We start from the raw sequence: 25,090 nt of genomic DNA, 5'->3' as shown, positions 1-25,090 counted from the left end.
GATGGTTATCGGGAAAAATATGGAGAGGCACCGCATCGCTGATGTTCCGCTCTAACACTACATGAGTCGTTTACCGAGGAAATATGTGGCACGTATAAGTAACACCTCTGGAGATAGGGAGCGTCATGTCAGCCCCCAAATAAATCCCCTCGACACAGCGCAACAGATACCGAAGCTGATGAACAGACGCAGCGCATTCATTCCATCCACCTTTCAACAGGCGGAGATGGGGATCTGGCTCACTGCGGGGTGGCCATGTTTGAAAGTAAGCTTCAGAGAACAACACTCGGCTCATTTCAGCGAACAAGAAAACATTGTCAACCAGAGAAGAATGCGTTTGACAACAAACATCTTTATTTTTGCATTTACTTTTCCAGTTAACAAAAAAAAAACAAAAGCAACTTATGGTATAGCAAATACAGACCAAACCTTTTATCTACATAAATACAGTCTAGAACATTTCCACCAGGCCCACCGAGCTTAACGTGTGTGTGGTTTTATTTGCATGTGTGAAGCAGGGACTGAGATAGGGAATAAACGGTCTTATCGGGAATGTGCAGGTCCAGCCCCGTCACTTTGAAGGTAAGTCAGAGAATGGAAAGAGTGCGAGCTACAGTGCAGGTGCACTGCTTAAAGCCTACACCCCTACATGCCCTCAAAACACCAGCAAACTCCAGACAGACACAGATTTATTTTCCACTTTAACTGACCCACTCTCTGGCCATTTCTCCATCACCTAAAGTCCCTCTGACAGGTTTATTCATTAAAAAAAAAAAACCCACAAAAAAACCCCCCAGCAGTTTTCAAGGAGCCAGTCCACCATTTCTCAAAGAGAAGGCCAACAGCCAAAACTGCTCCATTAGCGCACCCTGCAGCTTCACGCTACTGATCAATGATGGGAAAGTAAAAAACAAAAAACAAGCACACACACGGGCGGAGAACAAAAAGGATTATCGGTTGGTCTTGGAAACGAGGGGAAACTAAAAATATCATTTCGCGTGAATCGAGGTCAGGTTCCTACTGGGCAGCCATTTTCCTGATGTTGATGATCAACCTCTTGCTGTACTCGGCATGGTCAACAGGCTTCACATCCATCACGACGGCCTTGAGCCTGGATTCATCCTGTCGAAGGGAAACGAGGAGACAACGGTCAGTAAGAAAGGCGCTCACTTCTCATTTCATTACAGCGCACCCTTTTGACCTCGTAAAGGGTCCAAGGACACACACTCTGAAGAACACACTATTTGTCACTGTAAATACACACAACGAAATTTGTTCCCTGCATTTAACCCATCCTATGCTAGGAGCAGTGGGCAGCCGCAGTACAGCGCCCGGGGACCAACTCTCAATTTTTTCTTTCCATTGCCTTGGTCAGGGGCACAGGCAGGAGCATTAACCCTAACATGCATGTCTTTGGACTGTGGGAGGAAAGCGGAGCACCAGGAGGAAACCCACGCAGACACGGGGAGAACATGCAGACTCTGCACAAAGAACCTGGGACGGCCTGGAGTTCGAACCCAGGACTTTTTTTGCTGTGAGGCAACAGTTTTTGTTTGTTTTTTAATAATTTTACTAACCACCGGGCCACCGAGTAATTTACCCTGCATGTTCAATGTCCAGCTGCTTTGAGATACATTACCAAAATAGCCCCCCAACAGCACAAATGGGTTTTAGGCGACTTCCTATTCACTTATCAATCTCCCGCCACCCATACACAGCTGGAAAAATGTCAAAAGAGCACTGACAATCTAAATACATTACATATTATACATAATCAGTGCGGAGCTCGACACAAAAATATTTTTTTAACCGATTTGATAAGTCTGTCAGATGTACATTTCCATGGTAGTTCCAATTTCAAACTTAGACTCCCCTTCACACTGATCCTGGAATGGACAAGATAAACCCGAGAACCCGAGTCTCCAAGCTATAATGCACCCCCACCCACCCACCACCTCCTTTGTTTACCATTGAAAGGAGCAACATGAAACAGTGATGCAACTCTCCTCATACCGAGCAAACGGTTAATTCGGGTCTATTGGGTGGTGGCATCGGAGGAAAACACCGGCATTCAAATTAACACTCGCATGCAGAACCGAGGCAGCTTTTAATGCCATCTCCACCTCCACAGCTGTCTAGACAGCAGAAGGTCATCCCAAGCAGGGCCATCATTCTCTGCATTTAAGCAGGGGGTTACACTCACTTTGTCTCCATTAATCCCTGTAGTATCGATGTAGGTTAAATGTAAATCGGCTTCCGCTGGATAGCTGCTAACATTCTTTATAAGGTCCACAATCCTATCACCTTTAACTAAGATGGAATGGGGGGGGGGCACCTTCAGCAGTGCTTACATAACTCAGAAGATTGAGGTTGGAATCAGCAACTTCACCAGCAGGTGACAGAATCCCTCTGGCTTAAGTAATGAGAGTATGCAAAATATGCTAATGAACAGACAGGCAAAAACAAATCTATTCAAGTCAGTTGCTCATACAGTGGCACACTGGCTTGGCCAACGATTCCAATATAACGTGTATGTGTGTCTGTGTGTGTTTTTGTGCTGGAAGCAGTTTCAATTTCTGTTTTCAAGTCTCTCAGGTAGGGCAAGGTGTAAGAGGGTAAAGAGCAATGCAGAGCTGACAGCAGATCTATATCAGGCCAACACTGTTGTGGGATAAACACTAGAACGACTGGGATTTCACTCCTACCTAAAACGACCATGAGCCATCAAAATGAAGGCCAGTCTTTAAACTCCATATTCTGAGTTCAAGATGAATACCCAATTGAGATATTAATGCATTGCATAGTATGTTAGTATGTCTTGTATTATATCTGGTGCTTGTAGAACCAAAGTGAGAGCTGTGTCCGCATTCTCGGCACAAAGCCCAACACGTTTTTGGTGGGTGACGGACTGGGCCAAGGTTGTCCCTTGTCTCCGATTCCGTTTGTGATACTCATGGAAAGGATCAAGGTGCAGTCAAGGTGAGGAGTGTGTCCTGGGGCGGTTTGCAGCTGAGTGTGAAATGACCAGGATGAGAGTCAGCACCTCCAAGTCTGAGGCCATGGTTCTCTACCGGAAAATGGTGGATTGCTCCCTCCGGGTTGGGGATGAGTTGTTGCCTCAAGTGAAGGAGTTCAAGTATCTCAGGGTCTTGTTCACGAGTGAGGGTAGGATGGAGCAGGAGATTGACAGGCGGATTGGTGCAGCATCAGCAGTAATGCGGACGTTGTACCGGTAGGTTGTGGTGAACAGGGAGCTGAGCCAGAAGGCAAAGCTCTCAATTTACCAGTCAATCTTTGTTCTAACCCTCATCTATGGTCATGAGCTTTGGGTAGGGACCGAAAGGGTGAGATCGCAGGTAACAAGCGGCTGAAATAAGTTTCTTCCATAGGGTGTCTGGGCTCAGCCTTAGAGATAGGGTGAGGAGCTCGGACACCCAGAGTGAGCTTAGAGTAGAGCCGCTGCTCCTTCGCGTCGAAAGAAGCCAGCTGAGGTGGTTCGGGCATCTGATTAGGATGCCTCCTGGGTGCTTTCCTTTGGAGGTTTACCGGGCACAGCCAACTGGGGAGAGACTCCAGGGTAGACCCAGAACTCGCTGGAGGGACTACATGTCCAATCTGGCCTGGGAACGCCTTGGGATCCCCCAGGAGGAGCTGCAGGGCGTTGCTGGGGAGAGGGACGTTTGGAGGGCCCTACTTAGCTTGCTGCCACCACGACCCGACCCCAGAGAAGCGGCTGAAGATGAATGAATTAGTGAATAAACATATAATACTATTCTTCAAAGAATTTAAAATGGCCACTGTCCAACACCTGTAAATACTGCAACGCCTTGGTGGTAGTCATGGTGTGTCCGAAACGGCGTCTGTAACCAGACGTTGGCAATAATCAAAAATCAAGTTTAGACTATTACTCTGCACTGGAGAATGCCAGTGTGTTTCTAGGTAAGAGCAAAGAACTTCACGAAAGAAATGATGCGACTAACACACGTCATAAATAGTGATATGACACGCATGGTCACATGCAAATTACGAGCCGCCATTTTGACAGCTCATGGTCATTTTAGGTAGATCTTATCATAACTTTTTTTGTGCAACTGAACTAAAATTAATTCTAATGCAAATATATGCAATTTTAGGAGCATTCAGGGAGCGGCAGGTCTGTACCCCCCCACAACTTTGAAAACCCAAAATCGTCAAAATTACAGCCTTGGTCATTCTAGTGTTAAGAGAAGAAGCAGCAGCAGCAGCAGCATGTGTGTACATTTATGCACATAATGAGGTGAGGCCAACAGATGTATGTGATAACAGTGGTGTTCAGCCGTGCAGCAGCTCGGTCCCAGAGCTCTTGATCTGCATTTGAGCGGGGACGGTGGGGGTCGCTCTTAGTTCTGGTCCCAGCTCTCTCAAATACCAGAAGAGACACGAGAACTAGACAAGGAGGGTGGTGTTTGTTGAAACTGTACAGCTCCTCTCCAGTGGCTTGGAAAAGTGATGAAATAGAAGACTGCTGCCTTGGCTTTTGTGGTTACACCTCACCCCATTAGTTTCAGCTTTTTTTGGGGGGGGGGGGCGTATGTGGCGTGAGACTTATTAGCGTCTATTCAAAATATCATGCTTCTCTTAACACGGGAAAATAGAGTGCTTGTAATGATTTCAAAATGTTCCAGTGGCTTACTGAAGCATGTGTGTTCAGCTCGGTAGACAGATTTTGCACTGGACCTTTGAAAACACTGTGTGTATGTGTGTGTGTGGGGTGGGGGTGGGGGGGGGGGTATTTTTACTAACATTCAAAAAAATGAGGAAAAACTTGGGAGCAGTGGGAGGGAAGCACACATAGGTCAATACACTGTCAAAGGCTTTGAAAATAAATTGAACTTGCTAGGCACAACAGAGCCAACAGAATTGTCCCAAAAGTGTGCACACTGCTGAACTGGGACACTGCAAAGGCTCAAGCGAAAGCTAAAAATACACACCTAACAGAAAACATTTCTCATACAATTTATAATAGTTCCATTTAACATTTTGAATGCAATCACCAACACCAAGTCTCTGCAGAATTAAACCTCAGCCCTTTTTTCGTATGGCTATGAGTTGATCTTTTCTTGCCTCCTATAACTAACCGGTCTTGGTGGAGTGAGCCAGTACAACAGAGTCAAGAGAGCAGCGGCCCCTGTGGGTGGCGCGCTTGCATCCAAACCGCCGGTGGAGTTTGTTGAAAGTGCCCAGGAGACTGGTGACAGCCAGTGAGTGGGTGGGTGGGTGGGTGAGATGAGATGAGACTGCCTGTGTGTGTGATCAGATGTCAGCCAAACCTAAGGCCCTGCGCAGCCAAGACATGGGTTTGTTCAAACCCTGGTCTTGTTTAGCCGTCCTCTGAAGTGACGGCTCACAAGTAAGTGTGGTTGTGACCTGTTCTTTAACCCTATAAGCACCAGGCTATGTTCAGGGTAATTTCACTACCTTTACTTTTAACACTAGAACGACCGGGATTTCACTCCTACCTAAAACGACCATGGGCGGTCAAATCAACAGCCAGTTTTTAAACTCTATATTCTGTCAAGATAAATACCCAGTTCAGACATGAATGCATTCCATATGTTAGTATGTCTGTTAGGAAATGACTGACACCAAAATTAACATTTTAACAAGTATAATACTATTTTTAAACAATTTAAACTTCAGACAGACATGGTCGCACTTGAATAGCAAAATTGGAAAAAGTGAAAATTTTACCTGAAAAACAAAACGGAAAACACATATTGCTGATCTGACAAACGTAACAAGGCCTATAAAACGTGAAATGTAAAAAAAAGAACTGAAAATAAATATTAAAACAGTCCCAAACAACAACCAGAACTTAAAAACTACTAGAACGACCGTGAGTGGTCAAAATGGCCACCCACGGTTTTTAAACTCTATATTTTGTCAAGATAAGATGGGCGGCACGGTGGCGCAGTGGTTAGCACTGTCGTCTCACAGCAAGAAGGTCCTGGGTTCGAACCCCGGGGTTGTCCAACCTTGGGGTCATCCCAAGTCATCCTCTGTGTGGGGTGCATGTTCTCCCCGTGTTTGCAGTGGGTTTTCTCCGGGTGCTCCGGTTTCCCCCACCATCAAAAAGACATGCATGTTAGGGTTAATACTCCTGTCTGTGCCCCTGAGCGAGGCATGGCAAGACCACCTGGAGTTGGTACCCGGTTGGTCTAGGACACAGCAATGAACTTCACAAGGGAAATGACGCGACCAAAACATGTCGTAAATAGTGACACGACACGCACGATCACTCGCAGATTATGAGTGGTCATGATGACCCGAAAGGTCATTTTAAGTAGATCTTATCTTAATTTTTTTTTTTTTTGGGTGTGCAATTGACCTAAAAATAACTTTAATGCAAATATATGCAATTTTATGAGCATTTGGGGGGCGGCAGGTCTGCACCCCCCCCCCCCCAAATTATGAAACTCCAAAGCAGTCATAATGACCATCTTGGGCGTTCTAGTCTTAAAAGCTCTTATCTTGGTTTTTATGAGAGCTAGCCATACACACTGTATTACTGTTTTTCTCTCTCTCCAGAACAGTAGATTCTATCCTGATCTTCCCAGAACAGTCTAGATGCTATCCAGCTCTTCCATCATTTGATGTACTTGCAGTTTATTTTCATATTAGCCTTTTTATCAGGCATTTAAAAAACGTTTGCGTCTATGAAACTGATATGTTTTTACATGTATCTCACCATAAAATGCTGGCAGTAGAGCTATCTTTTCATAATTGTGTAGGGGAAATAGTCTGAAATCTGGCAATATCAGAATCATGATGGTGGGATAGTCTATGCCTTAGCAATTTGAAAAAATATGTTCGTAGTGCTTAACGGAAATAAATGTTGTTTTATTCACTTAAGTCTTGTCACCGAATCACTGGATGAAGAATTTGCTTTCACTGAAACAGATAAATATATAATATTTATATACATCTTACCTAAATGAAAATAAGTACAATGTTGTAACTGTAAGAGCATGCAAATAAAATGTTCTCGTGTTGTAAACAATGCAGAAAGTTGCTGTAATTTCAAAACTGGATTATTCGAAAACGCTTTGTCGCACAGTGAAACAACTAGCATCATCGGCAAGTGTAATTTCTACTGTTTATGTTGATATGCGGTATGTTGTGAAGCGGTAGGGACTTCGTGACTAATTCAACTGAGAAGCAGAGTGTGAAAATGGGATAAGAAATTAGTAAAGATATTGTTTTGCACAAGTTTGATCTTAACGTCATTACTTCGGTATATAGAAATGTGACTCGCATAATTACAAAGCTCCCGTTCCGCTCTTCTTGTGACGTGTTCGATATCTACGCAACGACGAGTTCATGAGTAATTCAAACAAGAGTAATGGGTGTGGAGATGGACAGAGAGCTGTATGCAGATTGAAACTATGATTAAAGCAGCAGTAGACAACTTTTTTGCTTATCATAACAAAGTAAATGTGGATTGCAGAGTGTAATGCTATAAAATAATGACACCATCTCGGTCGGGCGCCCCCCATAGACACAATTGCCCGTGTCTGCGGGTGGGAAGCCGGGTGTGGGTATGTGTCCTGGTCGTTGCACTAGCGCCTCCTCTGGTTGGTCAGGGCACTTGTTTGGGGGGGGAGGGGGAACTGAGGTGAATAGCGTGATCCTCCCACGCGCTACGTCCCCCTGGCGAAACCCCTCACTGTCAGGTGAAAAGACGCGGCTGGCGACTCCACATGTATCGGAGGAGGCATGTGGTAGTCTGCAGCCCTCCCCGGATTGGTAGAGGGGGTACAGCAGAGATCAGGACAGCTCGGAAGAGTGGGGTAATTGGCCGGATACAGTTGAGGAGAAAAGGGGGGGGGGGGTGACACCATCAGCGGTTAGATTGGTTCCCTAGAAGCCTTGCTTTCAGGCTTATAGGGAACCCGTCTGCCATCATGTACAATCTTGAGGGAAAATTAAGGCTCGACTTATGGCATAAAGGAAGTGTGTCAATGATTGTGCAACCAAAATAGGAAAATAAGAAGAGGATAGCGCTTTTGTTTGGCTGGAGTAAACGGATCATGACGGGGAAACGGCGTTTGATACAACACCCCGGAATTAAGCGGGTTCCAAACAGACATTCGGTGGGCATTCTTTCTACTGGATCAGTAAGTAACACAACCTGCCTACTTGTTAATACTACCAGATGTTTTACTCTGCCTTTATCATCGCACTGTAGCACTGAGATCAGGGTTTCGAGATCAAATTGGGATTCTTACAGATGTTTCTAGATTTGAACAGTAGCCAGGCTGAAAATAAACAGAAAGCAATCTGGTTGTTTTTTACAACAGTGGGCAAACAATAAAAACACCTGGAAACGCTTGGGGGGGGGGGGGGTTGTCTACAGCCACTTTAAATATGAAAAGTGCATTTTTATCCTCTTATGTTTCCTGCTTTCTGCAGCGGCGAAGAGATGAAGGGCATTCAAAATGATTTTTCTCACCAACACTTCGTCGCATAGACAAACAACTAGCATAGTTGGAAAGCTCAAGTCGTGCCGTTTCATTTTGATATGTGCCCCACCTCTTTGTGAGCAATTCAACGAGAAGAAGGGATGTGAATCTGGATGCAAAATGTGTCTTTTGAGCTCTAAGGTTTAACTGTTTTAAACTTGCCGGTATCACTCATGAGCAGGTAACCAACGAGACAACAAGACAAGCCGTTTCACATGTGGAGAAGGGCATTTTTATCCTCTATGTTCCCTGCTTTCTACAGCGGAAAAGAGATGAAGGGCGGTCCGGAAATTGCTGCTCTCCGTTTTCCAGTGTCTAATAAGCCACTCGCACAAGCTCTCAATGATCCGCTTTGGTCCCCTAACTCCCCTGTGCTCCCTGTGCACAACCTCCGCCACTCTCCCTGCGCTGCAGCCCGACAACGGAGTGTGACAGAGTTCATCAAGCGATTAGTGTTGGTCACGTCTTGCCAGAATGGCAGGGTTTATGTGGGCAAAAGAAGAATCAGCCTGCCGTTTGCTATGCAAATCCACCGCACTTCTTTCTGAAGCTTGGCCTGCAATAGTGGGGACTGGGGAAGAGTTGCAATGAAAAGCCTAAAATAGCTTTATCTTTAGTGTCCCCTCTTCTCTCTAAGGTCATCTCTTAAGGAGGCGGAAAAAATGTATACATGAGGGGAGGGGGGCAACAAAGGTGCAAGACGCATTACAGCAACATTACAGCCACAAGCAACCATTCTCACTTTCAAACTAGGGAAAAGTTTGAGGTTACTGACGTGTCAAAAGTCTGTGGCATTTTCTTTCAAAAAACGTGTTTTGACATTCTCAAGTTTAATAAAAGACATCCACCTAAAACCACTTTAACAATCGAAATGTATCAATCTTCAAATCAATGTCATCGCAAGCAGTCAAATATTAAAATTAAAATCGTCTGGCCCATGAGAATTTGGTGTGAACTTTCAAACCTGACGTCCGACCATTTGGGCCAAGTTATAATAAAAACAAAATAAATAGCCAGGTAATTATACTATCGGACCCCGTGCCATATAACCATGACGGGCAAAGCTCACAAACACCGACTTCTCGTTTTGGCAAATATGGTTAACACAGATTAGTGTAAAGGGAACAAATTTTGATAGAACATTCAGGTAACGCATCAGATTAATTTAGATATTTTGTGCAAAACATGATCAGTTTCAATCAGCATCACATGCAGTTTTATCAAAGCTATGATCAAATATAACATTATGGTATGATGTGATTTTGTGAAAGGCCACTGCAGGCTTTATTGTCAGCAGCTATGCTGGTCAAGTCAGGTGGGTTAGAAGTGAGAAAGTTTAATAAAGCTACAATCAATCCAATTAATTGGTCAATTAATTAATTAATTATGCGAGTGCATTGCAGATTGGTAAGAAATTATTTACTTTTTCAATACAGTGGACCTTACTGGTCTACCATGCAAATCTATAGAGCAGGTATAGCTGGATAGGAAATTGACTGTACGTCGCATTTTGAAAGCAAATGAAAGATACCCCAGCGGACATATTGGATGTTCATACTGCTAGTGATGAACGAAATAGCTGATCATCTCTCAATATTAGATTATAGAGTATAGATTATTGCAAACTGTTCTATTCTCACGTCTTTTCTCTCTCTCGGAATGATGTCTTTTCGTTTCTCTTCTGTGCATTTCAATGGTGTGATGCAAGTCTCCCGTGTGCATGTGTAGTCGGTCCTCCTCCCAGGTCTTCATGGTGACGGTGGTTCACCACCTGGATTGTGTTTTTTTTTTTTACTACTTTTATTAATCCCCATGGGGCAATTCCTTCTCTGCATTTAACCCATCCTAGCTGTGTAGCTAGGAGCAGTGGGTAGCCGCCGTGCAGCACCCGGGTACCCACTCCAGTTCGTCTCGCCACACCTCAGTCAGGGGCACAGACAGGAGTCTAAACCCTAACATGTATGTCTTTTTGATGGTGGGGGAAGTGGAGCGCCCGGAGAAAACCCACCGCAGACTCGGGGAGAACATGCAAACTCCACACAGAGGATGACATGGGATGACCCCCAAGCTTGGACTACTGCGGGGTTTGAACCCAGGACCTTCTTGCTGTGAGGAGACAGCGCTAACCACTGCGCCACCATGCCGCCTGCTTGGCATCCCCCTCGTCATGTTTTTTTTTTTTTAGATATCTTATAAATCTCGGTCTTGTCCACGAGTGAGGGTAGGATGGAGCGGGAGATTGACAGGTGGATTGGTGGAGCATCAGAAGTAATGCGGACGTTGTACCGGACCGTTGTGGTGAAGAGGGAGCTGAGCCAGAAGGCAAAGCTCTCAATTTACCAGTCAATCTTCATTCCAAGCCTCAGCTATGGTCATGAGCTTTGGGTAGTGACCGGAAGGGTGAGATCGCGGATACAAGTGGCGGAAATGAGTTTCCTCCGTAGGGTTTCTGGGCTCAGCCTTAGAGATAGGGTGAGGAGCTTGCACGTCTGGAGGAAGCTCGGAATAGAGCCGCTGCTCCTTCGTGTCGAAAGGAGTCAGTTGAGGTGGTTTGAGCATCTGATTAGGATGCCTACTGGGCGCCTTCCTTTGGAGGTTTACCGGGCACGGCCAACTGGGTGAAGAGCCCGGGATAAACCCAGAACTCCCTGGAGGCGACTACATGTCCAATCTGCCCTGGGAATGCCTTGGGATCCCCCAGGAGAAGCTGCAGGGAGTTGCTAGGGAGAGGGACGTCTGGAGGGTCCTACTTAGCTTGCTGCCACCGCGACCCGACCCCGGAGAAGCGGCCGATGATGAATGAATGCCTTAAAATCATATAATTTTGTTATCCTGTTTCCATGTTATAGCCTTCTCACTCCAATGTGTGACCAACGTTTTTTCTTGTCTCTTCTCCTGCATATGTGAATGGTGTGATGTGAGTCTCCCCTGTGTGCATGTGTAGTCTGTCCTCCTGCCAAGTGTACATGCTGGTTACGTGGCTCGGGTCCTGGGCTGTTCCAGTGGTGTCTGGACACTGCTTGGCATCCTCCTCATCATGTTCTTCACATACCTTACAATTCCATTATAATTCTGTCATCCTCTTTCAATGTTGTATTGTGTAAATTGTGTAAACACAACATCCATCGCACGTTGTCCGTCTTGGGAGAGAGATCCCTCCTCTGTTGCTCTCCTTGAGGTTTCTTCCTATTTTTTCTACTGTTAAAGGGTTTTTTTCAGGGAGTTACTCCTTATCCGATGCGAAGGTCTAAGGACAGGACCTTGTGTTGCTATAAAGCCCACTGAGGTAAATTTGTAATTTGTGATAATGGGCTATAATTGCCTCGACTATTCCATGCCCCAAAAATCTAAATGAATACTACAGCTATTTTATCTTAATAAAATTGGCATACCATACCAAGATAGCAATCACTGTGTAAACACCTTTACGCTAATGTGTCACGTTGAGACACCGTCATGACTGCGAGTATATTTAAGTAAATTGCAAAAAAAGACCATGCTTTACAATAATTTTAAAACTGCTAAGAGAAATCATTAGACATGAATTAAAGTGATAAAATAATGCAAATCTTATCTTCAATCAGTAATCATTTAACCGTAATAGGCTCGACATGGCAGATAATGTTATGATTAAAATTCTTATAATCAATATCTCTGGCTCTAGTAAACAGCATAAATTTTGTTTTATTTGCATTTAATATTTAAATTACATCACATTATCCCTGTGATGGACTGGCGGCCTGTCCAGAGTGTCTCCCCGCCTGCCGCTCAATGACTGCTGGGATAGGCTCCAGCATCCCCACGACCCTGAGAGCACGATAAGCGGTTTGGATAATGGATGGATATAACGATTTTTATCAGGATTTAAACATTACAATTTATGTCAAATTTAAAGGGTTAATTTTTCCCTAAAGGAAAGACAAATAGTAAAGAAGGTCAACTGTCCAGGACACATTTTTGAACAGCAAATGATGCTATTCCTGAAGTCTGTGCATGAGAAAGATTAATTTCAGGTAATTCCCAGTATTTTCTATCACCCAACACTTATTCCATTAAGGCCAGAAAAACACTGTTGCCACATCAAGGAGGATGCTCCTATTCATTTCAATATAAAATCCCTACACCGGCAGCATGTGGCCACGAGTTGGTGGCGTCTACTTGACCCGCTGCGACTGCCCAGGACATTGCTCTATTCTCCAGCGTCAAAGCAACCTACAGATTTGTACTTTCTTTTGGAAAAACGTCATAAAAGTGCTAAAACCAGCACTTTTTCATATCTGACACAGTGGTTGGTGCTTGCTGTTTGCACTACAGACGGCACGTGACACAAGTCATTTTACTCATCGCTCAACTTCTGTGTCGGAGTATGTTCAGCTTTACAGTTCTATCAGCTTGAGTGGGGATCTTTATCCATCCATCCATTATCCGAACCGCTTATCCTGCTCTCAGGGTCGCGGGGATGCTGGAGCCTATCCCAGCAGTCATTGAGCGGCAGGCGGGGAGACACCCTGGACAGGCCACCACACAGACATTCATACCTAGGGACAATTTAGTAATACCTATTCACATGTCTTTGGACTATGGGAGAAACCGGAGCACCCGGAGGAAACTCACGCAGACACGGGGAGAACATGCAAACTCCACACAGAGGACAACCTGGGATGACCCCCAATGTTGGACTACCCTGGGGCTCGAACCCAGGACCTTCTTGCTGTGAGGCGACTGTGCTAACCACTGAGCCACCGTGCTGCCCTTCTTTTTTTTTCATGGTGATTTTTAGTCAATTTATCATTAAATCAAGTCATAGGGGAAGTCATTCAAAACAGGATTCAAACTCTCAGGTGTATAACAATTTTGGGTGGGGAGGGGTTGAAATATTGCAACATATCCAAAGTCATGTCCTTTACCTCTAGATAGCTTTCCCTATGAGCTAAACATTTTTTTTAATGGTTTTAATGATGGTCCACCCGCCGCACATCAGGCACAGGCAGGGTGACTTTTAAATCTGCTGATAATGACAAGCTGTCTCAAATTACACTGTGGAAGATATAAATGAATTATACACCTTGTGTGAATAGTGTAAATGCTGGGCTGAATTATAAATGGAATGTATAATTTTACCAAACTAACCAAATTTTACCAAATTTACATCAACCCCACTGGTGAAATCCTGTCAAAGCACCGGTCTCATCGGGACCCAATAGGTTTGATGGATGTCATTAACTGCAATTTTCTTTTTCTCCGACAGGAAACAGGACCAATTTCTTGTCACATTAAGCCCTTATAACATTATCCATAAAACCGTATAATAGAGCACAACACAATGGTTAGCTTGTGGTGTGAGGACCCCAAAAAAGGAGCTTAAATGAGAGGGTGCAGGTGTCTGTGTTGAAGGAATACAGGGTTTGCAGCCAACGTGTCCTTGTAGCAGTGCCACAGGCACTCGGCCCGCTGAGCTGAATTCGACAGTCACAGTGGCCTCTACTGTGTGTTAGCGGCGGATGCAGTCTCTGGCCTGGCTCCAGACTTCCTGCTCAGAGCCCCAGCCCAATCAACTCTTTTATGCTCTTCCCTCAAAAACAAGCCTCCATCTATGTGGCCTTCAGGAAACAGTGACCGCGACTAATCTGTGCATGCACCTTTCACAAAAACTGCTGAAAACAAGCAGTATTCTGAAGCGAACACTCGACGTTTATGTTGTGATTGCTCTTTCAGCCACATCGAGAGCGGAGGTGGTCGGCTAAAACAATGAATGGAAAGCCAAGCAGACAGAAAAGGCACAAGCCATTCAAAATACAGAACCTGCTTGTATGGTATGTATTTCTAGCACACACTTCTACAAGGAACGATAGTCGTTTGTAACAGTGAGAATGCATCTTAACATCGCTCTCACACAGCAGGGTTTTTCCTGCCTCGAAGGTGAGCCACCTTTGCATTACTGGCTGCTGCCTTTGTTGAAAATTCCGGATAAACACAAAGGTTTTTGGCTTCTTTTTTTTTTAAGCCCAAAACTATACTGCCTTTTAACACTTGCTTTGATGCGCTACGTTTATGCTCTACGCCGTGTCCCCGACATCATCCCGTTTCTTGCGTCGAGCTCATAGATCATGCGCCATGTGCCGAGGCCCACGCCACAGAGTCTCGCACATGTACAAACACACAAGTAGAGGGTGTCCAGGTGGCGTGGTGGTCTATTCCATTGCCTACCAACATGGAGATCGCCGAGTCGAATCCCTGTGTTACCTCCGGCTTAGTCGGGCGTCCCTACAGACACCATTGGCCGTGTCTGCAGGTGGGAAGCCGGATGTGGGTGTGTGTCCTGGTCGCTGCACTAGTGCCTCCTCTGGTCAGTCAGGGCACCTGTCAGGGTAGAGGGGGAACTGGGGGGAATAGCGTGACCCTCTCATGTGCTACGTTCCCCCAGTGAAACTCCTCACTGTCAGGTGAAAAGAAGCGGCTTGCGACTCCACGTGTATCGGAGGAGGCATGTGGTAGTCTGCAGCCCTCCCCGGATCGGCAGAAGGGGTGGAGCAGCGACCGGGACGGCTCAGAAGAGTGGGGTAACTGGCTGGATACAATTGGGGAAGGGGGGGGGGATGTGTGCATTGATGTTTGGTGAAGTTTTAAGTCACGATGACAAAAACAAGCAATGGTTGTGGAGCTATTAAAGCAGGTAACCATTGTCGTCAAACACGGCAACAAGAAGAGTAGAGCTTTTAGCGGAGGAGTGTTTTTCCAATCTACTTGCTGATTTGAAGGAAGAAGAAGCCATACCACTAGCCATAGACTCATCCTGTGACCAAACCCATATGGAACAACGATCTGTGTTCTCAAGATTTTTATTGATGGGAAGACCTTTTGGGAAGAGCTACTTTTTATGCTTCCTATGTTTGGGCGTACAGCTGGGGAAGTCATCTCTAATGATTTAACACAGTTCTTTGAGAAGAATGGCTTGGATGTGAGCAAAATTGTGTCCGTCGTCACTGTTGGGACTCCGTCAATGGTGGGACAACACAGGGGCTTGGTGAGCAGGCTTGCTGCTGTTAACCCAGCGCTCTTGGCATTTCATTGTATTATTCACAAATCAGTGTTGTGCACTAAGCTGTGTAGGGAAATGAAAGAGGTGATGGATACCGTGATGGGACTGGTACATTTCGTTCGCGAGAGTTCTAGTCTGCAACATCGCCTTTTCAGAGCACTGCTGGAGGAAATGTCAGCGGAACACAAGGATCTTTTGCTGCATAATAATGCTTCACTGGCTGAGCAAAGGCCCTGTGTTGGAGAGGATGTGAGACCTGCGCAATGCTCTTGTGTCATTTTTAATCCGGACTACAGAGCCAAAAAGCCCAAGAATATCAGAGGTTTTTAAGTGACAATAGGGTGATGGCATATGTTTTTTTTTTTTTTTGTGATATCGTGTCTCATCTAAATCACCTTAATCTGCAATTACTAATAATACTAATACTGATATTTAAAAAAAAAATGATGATAATAATAATTGTAATAGCAGCAACAACATCATCTGCACATAAAACAACTTTTACTAGCGCAATTGGGGGGGGGGGGGGGGCTGGACGTTTTGGCCCTTGGCTTGGCATGCATGACATAATTTGGCCCTTGGGGGAAAACTAATTGGGGAACCCTGATGTAGGATTTGATTGCGGATTATGATTAAAAAACACTCATGAAAAGTTGGTCGTGGTGAATTTCCATTATCGGGATAATTGTAAATTGGGAAATCGTGAATATCCTAACGAGTGACTTGGAAAATCTGTCTAGCTCGCCCTCTCTCTCTGCACTGCACGCTGGGAGTTACACGCCGTAAACCACTTACGCTCATGCATGCGTTGACTCACATCTACCAGTGACAGATTTGGTGTTAGGAACGGAGTTTGGACTCTCACTTCAGAGATTTTTTTCCTGCTTTTTGCCATCTGTCTTTTCTGCACGATCAGGTAAGTGTTTCTTCTGTTTGTTGGCTGACTGGTTCCTGTCCAGCCATTTTTTTGCTAGTTGTTTTGCGAAGGAATGGCGTCTTCCGAGATGCTACCTCTGTCCATCCGTCATGGGATCCGGATGGTCTCGCATGGGATCTGGATAGCCTGTCTGTCACACAGTGTAAAAGTAGAGGAGGTTTTGTTGGGCCCTAGGAGAGCAAGTTGTCATTGGGATGACCTGCTGGGTGTGGGTGAGGGTCTTCTGTCCTTGTTTGTTTTTCACTAAAAAGGATGTTCACTAAAAGTAGGTTAAAACCTAGTTTAAGGTTGGACCACGACTTCATTTAGAAAGCAGCTGTTTTTGCATGAATACGTTTAAAAAGCAACTGTTTCGACATTGGTTCCATGAACAGAAGCTCTACTGGACAGTTTTCAAACCCTTATTTATACTGTGAAATACAAAATCTATCTTTTTATATGAAATAATTAACTGGCTACAATCACTGCTGCCACGATCACTGGAAAGTTTGTTTTAGTGCTATTTTATGAATTTTAAGCATATTTTGGTGATTATTTCGATGATGTCGTGAATCACAATTATTTTGGCCAGGATAATCGTGACATGAAATGTTCATATGGTCCCACACCTAGTACAGGTACATAAGCTAAATTTGAGCATTAAAATTTTGAATATGATTCAAATATCAAAAATAAGGAATGAAGGGGCACAGAGTAGCTGACTATTCCATTGCCTACCAACACAGGGATCGCCGGATCAAATCCCCGGGTTACCTCCGGCTTGGTCGGGCGTCCTACAGACACAATTGGCCGTGTCTGCAGGTGGGAAGCCGGATGTGGGTATGCATCCTGGTCACTGCACTAGCGCTAGCGCCTCCTTTGGTCGGTCGGGGCGCCTGTTCAGGGGGGAGGGGGAACTGGGGAGAATAGTGTGATTCTCCCACGCGCTACGTCCCCCTGGCGAAACTCCTCACTGTCAGGGGAAAAGAGCGGCTGGCGACTCCACATGTATCGGAGGAGGCATGTAGTAGTCTGCAGCCCTCCCCAGATCAGCAGAGGGGGTGGAGCAGCGACCGGGACGGCTCCGAAGACTTGGGGAATTGGCCAAGTACAATTGGGAAGAAAAGGGGGAGGGGGGGAACAAAATAAAATAAGGAATGAAATCTGAATGAGATTATAGCAAAAGATTGACAGCCCTACTGGGGGGACGTCAGTAGTCTTACTTTTTGAGCATCGGTGTTATGCCAAGTCTCCCCCCACCCCCACGAGCAGTGCATGCACTCTGCAAATTTGTTAAGATATGTATATCTATGTTCATCATTAAGCTGCAGGCATAGAGTCCAACACATCCACAGTTTTAGACCGGATCTTTTAAACTGGTTAGATGCGGCTGGGTTTAGGCATGAGTGTACTGAGGTTAACGTCAGGGTAAAGATCTGTGCCTGTTGTAAATTTGTCTGATGTGCGGCCATTTTCGGCTGTCTAAAACGGCGATGGTTTTTATAATCTATTTTACATCTTAAGACTAGTCAGTAACTCAGTGAAATGTGCACAGAAACATTGCACAATCTGCAACTGAGTTTTATGTTGATTCCTGTACCAAAATAAACACCGTCATTCGTCACTTATTTTTCATCTTTTTGTTCCATGTCGGTATAAAATTTAAATCCCTATGGACACTTTCGTTTGTCCAATTGTGATTTTTTTACCTCCACTTAAGCACATGACACTCTAAAGGTGCGTGCACAAACTGTATGCCCCCACAAGCCATGCACGTTCTCCAGCCTTCGCCACCTTTGTCTCAAAAAATTCAGGGAAACCCCTCTACAGGCACTATATGGGCACTGCATTTCTATAACGTGACAATGACCACAGATGAATTTGCAATCCGACTTCACTCACGTTATAGCTTTCCAGTTTGATTCTGTTGCGGAAGACATAGGAGTGGAAATTGGCTTGCTGGAAGATCTCCTCAAAGGCAGTTTCATTCTAAAAAAAAAAAAAAAGATTGACAAAACAAGCAAATTATCTCCAAATTCTAATTCAAATATCTAACTCAGTGTGTGTGTGTGTGTGTGTGTTGCACACATAAGTGAGTGTCTATACAAGTGTTTGTATACATCGGCTTGGCACTGATAAAAGCCTGAGGTTCAGCTCTTTGCCTGGCCCATTTCCAGAGGCCAGACTTTAAACCAGGTAGGGGAGACTCACCGAGTCCCTGAGCTGTCCGAGGTAAGCAGCATTCTGACCTAGAATGGCCTCTGCACTATCCTGGAAGCACGTCAGCCACTGGTTGTCAGCATGATCTGCGATGTTGATCTGTCAGAGGTGAAGGAGGAAACAAATGACTAGAGTCAGGGAGGAAGGGGGGCCAGAGGCTCCAGTCATCCACAGCCACCCTCTTGTTTGATTCTTGGTGTAGGAGGCCTGAGCGGTCATTAGCTGCTAAATGCTTGAATATGTTGTTGACAAAGAGGATACATCCTCCGTTGAAATAAATCATTACGTCCTCTGATCAGCTTATGTGCTGTTGGCAAGGGTAGATGCCAATGCAGAGAGCCAAGGTGCACTTCTTATACACAGACCGGAAGCAAATTCACAGCTGATGTTACAGCTCATTTAAAATGGCAATACGTTGACTGATGAGTGGTACAAAAAAAACCAAAGGAAAAGCCGCTTATTTCAGATGTGTCTGAATTTGCTCTCCTGCTAAATGAGGTTTAGTAGTTAATACTGTTTTTTAATCATTTTTGGCATCAGAAATGCAACAAAAAAAAAAAAGAAAAAAAAGGAGGGGGCCACATTTGAGTTGGTCCTGGATCATTCTTTGAGATGACTTAAAGCACAGTAAGGAGGAGAAATAGAGCAATTAACTCAACATAATTCTGATTTCCGTGCAAAGCAAATATTAAACCCAGTTTGAAATTGGCCCAATTACTCAGTGCTGGCAGTGAGAGCAGAACTGGCTTCAAATTAAATGCCTTTAGCTGCAACTGAAGAGCAGACGGGGACAGTGTGGAACTACAGGGACTGAGCCGTGGTGGGAGTGCAGCTTGAGTGCTGAAACCAGAGGGAAGCAGTAACAGAATGAGGACGGCACTGAGCCAGGACAAGAGGAGGAACACAGCGCTATGAGAAGCAACCTTAAGCAGTCTTTTGAGGATGGAGAAGTCTGTAGAGGAGGTTCTGTGTGTGTGTGTGTGCGTGCTAAGCTGTTGAAAGAGCCAGACAGGTTTAGGGCAGCCAGTGTTGAGCAACTCACAGACAAGATGAGCCGGTACTTGAAGTTGGGAAACTCTTTGTCACACTTTTCACAGCGGAACATGCCGTTCTGCTGGTCCACCACCTTCTTGTTGCAATCCTGGCTGGGGCAGGCCTGGTACAAGCAGTTTTCCTTGCGCAGGTAAACTACAGTAGCAACACAGCTGAAGTAATCACCCTAAAAAAACAAATTGAGATATATTAAAATTAAATTAAAATGTAAAAAAAAAAAATCACATATATACAAGCAAGTAAGAACTTGGTGAATTTGTGTTCAACAGACTTAGGCTGTGAAACAAAAAAAGACTTCCTTTATTTGTGTATTGTTCTCGAAGGAAAAGTCGTGCTTCAAGCACCATCAACTCAACGGGAGGACTTGACTTGTGTTCAAAGCCCAGTGCCATGAGCAGTCCACCTCTTTCCAAAGAGGAAATAATTCTTTACTTTTTATATTTTTGGATTTTCCCCTCTTTTCTCCCCAGTTGTACTTGGCCAATTACCCCACTCTTCCGAGCTGTCTCGGTCGCTGCTCCACCACCTCTGCCGTTCCGGGGAGGTGGTGGGGCATGCCTCCTCCGATACATGTGGAGTCGCCAGCCGCTTCTTTTCACCTGACAGTGAGTTTCGCCAGGGGGGACGTAGCGCGTGGCAGGATCACGCTATTCCCCCCCCTCCCTCCTAAACAGGCGCTCTGACCGACCAGAGGACGCGCTAGTGCAGCGACCAGGACACAAACCCACACATCCGGCTTCCCATCCACAGACACGGTCAATTGTGTCTGTAGGGACGCCCGACCAAGCCGGAGGTAACACGAGGATTCAAACCGCTGAGCCCTGTGTTGGTAGGCAACAGAATAGACCGTTATGCTACCGGGACGCCCACAGCTTATCACTTCTAGTTCCACCAATAGGGACGAAGGAGGGGCGGGACCAGAGAGGAAACAAAAGCCAGATCTACTTTGTGAAAGAGGAGAAACAAAACCAAACCAACAGCACATAAAACCCATTTGACATTTTATAGGCATACTATCAGAATATGAATAAAGAGAAAAGTGGGGAATATTTATTTTGTGGTAAAACTTCTCATTGCGTAGCAATAACTACCTAGCATCTCCACTTAGTACCCAGCATGTTTTTAACACAGCGATTCACCTCCAACCCTGGTAATGTCTCTTTAGAGACAGGTTGGCCGACATCTTTGGCCTTATACTACACAACTTAAGAAGACATGATGCTTATAAGGGCAAGTTTTGCTCAAGAGGACTTGCAGGGGGCTGAACACCATTTGTTAATTTTTACATTCTACCGGAAAATGTCCACTGTTTCTCGCAATTTCTTGTCTTCATTTTATAGTCTCATGCTTCACTGAACACGTTTTATCTCTAGAGCGCTTTCTTCCATTTTTTTGTTCCTGTGCCAGTTGTTCTTTGAGATGACTTCTGTAGTTAATCAAGTGTATGTATGTATGAATGAATGAATGAATGAATGAGGTTCTTTCAAATTCCACGAGTTGCTTAACATAAAAACAGAATCTCGCTCATGGCTCCAACACAAATGCAAAGGGCTCATAGGATCATCATCTCTGATGGAGGAAAATGAAAATGAAAATGAAAAAAGATAACCCCAAAACACAAACAGGCGTTGGAAAATTATTCCAAACCAACATGAAAAACACAAGAGCACCTGATATGAATTTCACAGCAGTATGCAAAATACACAAATAAAAAAAGGGGCGCTTTTGATGTGCTCTGATAAAGAAGTTCAGTCAATAAGGTTGAAAATGAATCTCATCCACCAACTCTGTCAGGGTTTCCGTCCCACCAGTCTACTCATCACAGACCTGCCTGTACATGAGATGGGTGTCACAACCCCCACATGTCGATTGTTCTGGATAGCCTCTTCCTCCCTCCACCAAACCAGGCACAAACAGAAAGGCAGAGAAACTCCTTAGCAGAGAGGATGCTGTCACCACAAGCTTGGAGGCAGGACAGGGGGCATCCGTCAGGGGTCAACGAGCAAGGCAACGTGCTGCCACCTTGGAGTCACAGTCTTCTATTACTACTACTACTACTACTACTACTACTACTACTACTACTTTCAGCTTCTCCCATTAGGGTGTCGCCACAGTGGATCATCCGTTTCCATCTCTTCCTGTCCTCTGCATCTTCCCATCACGCCAGCCACCTGCATGTCCTCTCTCACCACATCCATAAACCTCCTCTTTGGCCTTCCTCTTTACCTTGGAGTCACAGTGAAATGGCAGACTACATCAACCAATCGTCCATGCCACCATGTAAAATTAATTATGCCAACCCCTGCTGTTTGGGCTTGGATTTGCACTGTGATTCACCAGTCTTTGTTCTACAGGTAGGTCATCAGCGCAACTGGGGACACCTGAGGGCCCTGGGTGTTCCCAGATTATACAAGTCCTGGCTGCAGCCTGGCTCTGACATCTACACCCCATGCTTTGCTAAACATTCAGTTAATTCTTTAATTCGTTCAATTTGATTTAATAAATTATCTTTTGTTAAAGCCTCTACATTGGTGTGTCTCCTGTTTGTTGTGGCCTAAGAGCCGCATCATAACACAGACACCATAGAACTGCTGAGGGCTAAAGACACCTGTAATAGCAGTCTACCCAAAGGGCAAATAAAAATAAGAAATGGTTAAACAAGGATGCATTATAAACCAGCTATGGTCAATTAGGATGCACAGTTTTGGTAATCTGTCCCTAGATATCTTCATCGAAAAGAAAGGCCAGATTCAAAATTCATTGGACAGGAGAAGAACGTCTTGCCAGATTTACAGTGAGAACTCTGTAAGCTGAACTTCCTCTTTACAGTCCAATATCTTGACGAGAGTCTTAGACAGGCAGCACGGTGGTCCAGTGGTTAGCGCTGTCGCCTCACAGCAAGAAGGTCCTAGGTTTGAACCCTCGGGGTTGTCCAAACTTGGGGGTCATCCCAGGTCGTCCTCAGTGTGGAGTTTGCATGTTCTCCCCGTGTCTGCGGTGGGTTTCTTCCGGCTGCTCCGGTTTCCCCCACCACTAAAAAGACACGCATGTCAGGGTTGATACTCCTGTCTGTGCCCCTGAGCAAGGCAACGGAAAGAAGAACTGGAGTTGGTCCCCGGGCACTGCACGGCGGCTGCCCACTGCTCCTAGCTACACAGCTAGGATGGGTTAAATGCAGAGCGTAATTTCCCCACTGGGATCAATAAAGTATCTAAAAATTTAAAAAAAGAAAAGAAAAAAAAAGACAAGACTCAGGGAAATAAATTGGAAAAATTTCAAGACAGTGACCCCCTCTCTTTCCATGTTTACCGCTCATCATTACGTTGGTATACTAAAGGGATTCGACCCCAATTAACTCATGGATAATTAATATCCAACGTCACTTACGGTTAAAAAACAAAAACAAACTTGGGATAAAGTGGTAAATGACAGTAGCCAATTGAGAGCAAATCATCTTGGTCCAACACGAGGAGTCCCTCACAAGCCCTTTTAATGACCTCTCATCAAAAGAAAAACACAACACCACGAACAGCCACCTCTGAAGCTTTTCTAAAAGGACACTAATTAACCAAGCAAATAACTCTCCAAGTTCGTGTGAAACCTTAAGACTAGTGGAGAGAGGGGATGACAGCAGAACATTTTCCTTGTCTATGTCAGAGACCCTTACACAGGCGGTGTCGAGCAAACAGTAGGTAGGTGGCCACTTGCTGTCAGAGAGGCCAAGCCGACATTGGGGAAATTTGGGATTGTGACGCAAAGACTTTGTGACAGCGACAATTAATTGCAGCAGACTCTGGTCAGGGGGACTTGGGAGGGTTGACCCCGCGTCCTAACGTGTTGTGGTGTCTATAGGCTCAGGACAGCCTGAGCTCAGCTGCCTTCGTCAGTCCTGACCCTCGTGACACTCCATACTGAGTAGGAGTACGAGCCTCCACAGCCCCAGGGTCAAAACTTGTCCTCCGCTACAGCAGAGAAGTAATGCCACAAGAAAGCTCTTCACCTGACAGGAGGGCTAATGGTGACAGTCGGGACTTGAGCACAGCTCCAGAGCAAGCTGGCAGCAAAGCAATGGAAGGCAGGCTGGTTTAGCTCAAATTTAGGCCTCAAGATTCAGCTACGTATACCGAAGCTACACCTGGAGGGCTATAAAGCGGAAGCAATAAGACAGTAACTGTCTGTGACCAAGGACCCTGCAGCTGTGTGGCCCAAGAAGCTTAATCAGGGCAGGAGTAGCACAGGGCCACTCACAGCCTGAGCCAACAAACACACACACACACACCTGATCTAACAAACTTTGCAAAATCCCCCCTTTTTTTCTCCCCAATTGTATCCGGCCAATTATCCCCCTCTTCACCTACCCTACCCTCTAATCAGAGTCTGCGGAGTCCTTTAAATCCCAACTTAAAACTCATCTTTTTGCTTTTGCCTACAATTAGCTGCCTTTAAGTTGAGTGCTTCACAACCTGTACTGCATGGCGGGTCAGTTTCTGTCTCAGTGAATTTACCAACCATTGTCCTGCCGATGAGATTACAGCGTATAGATGACTAATTGATGACTTAATTGACTATGACTAATGACTATTGCAAACTGTTCTCTTCTCTCACATGTCTTTTCTCTCTGAATGACGTCTTCTCCTTTCTCGTGTGGGTGTGAATGGTGTCATGTGAGTCTCCCTTGTGTGCATGTGCAGTGGGTCCTCCTTCCAGGTCTCCGTGGTGACGGTGGTCGTCACCTGGATGCTGCTTGGCATCCCTCTCATCACATTTTCTTTTTATATATCTCATGAATCCATATAATTTTTATTAAGCTGTTTTTTTTGTTCGTTTGTTTTTTAAACATGGTGATGGTGGTCATGTGGCTCGGGTCCTGGGCTGTTCCGGTGGCGTCTGGACACTGCTTGGCATCCTGCGCATCATATTCTTCATACATTTTATAATTCCATTGTAATTCTGTTATCTTTCAATGTTGTATTGTGTAAATTGTGTAGACAGAAAATCCATTGCACGTTGTCCGTCTTGGGAAAGGGATCCTCCTCTGTTGCTCTCCCTGAGCTTTCTCCCCATTCTTTCTCCCTGTTAAAAGTTGTTTTTTTTATATTATCATTATTATTTTAGGTAGTTGTACCTTATCCGATGCGAGGGTCTAAGGACAGGATGTTGTGTTGCTGTAAAGCCCTCTGAGGCAAATTTGTAATTTTGGGCTACACAAATACAACTGACTTGACTCTGCAGACTACCACATGCCTCCTCCAATACTTGTGGAGTCACCAGCCGCTTCTTTTCACCTGACAGTGACGAGTTTCGCCAGGGGGATGTAGCACATGGGAGGATCACGCTATCCCCCCTCCCCAACAGGCGCCC

General features: G+C 45.1%; 1 protein-coding gene across 1 annotated transcript in view; it reads right to left on the bottom strand.

The window, feature by feature from the left end:
- Nucleotides 1-339: 339 nt before the first annotated feature.
- The window catches only part of rpa1 (replication protein A1), a 55,930-nt gene continuing 31,179 nt past the window's right edge, over nucleotides 340-25,090 (bottom strand). The window contains exons 14-17 of the mRNA XM_056283538.1: nucleotides 19,719-19,895; nucleotides 18,668-18,775; nucleotides 18,359-18,445; nucleotides 340-1,122 (exon numbers count right to left, since the gene is read on the bottom strand). Coding sequence (XP_056139513.1) covers nucleotides 1,018-1,122; nucleotides 18,359-18,445; nucleotides 18,668-18,775; nucleotides 19,719-19,895 — 477 coding nt within the window. The 3' untranslated portion in view covers nucleotides 340-1,017. The remainder of the gene's footprint in view (nucleotides 1,123-18,358; nucleotides 18,446-18,667; nucleotides 18,776-19,718; nucleotides 19,896-25,090) is intronic.

Source organism: Lampris incognitus, chromosome 7 (genome assembly GCF_029633865.1).
Source record: "Lampris incognitus isolate fLamInc1 chromosome 7, fLamInc1.hap2, whole genome shotgun sequence".
NCBI lineage: Eukaryota > Metazoa > Chordata > Actinopteri > Lampriformes > Lampridae > Lampris > Lampris incognitus.
Note: the sequence above shows the minus strand (reverse complement) of the source record. Positions and strands in the feature narration are given on the sequence as shown.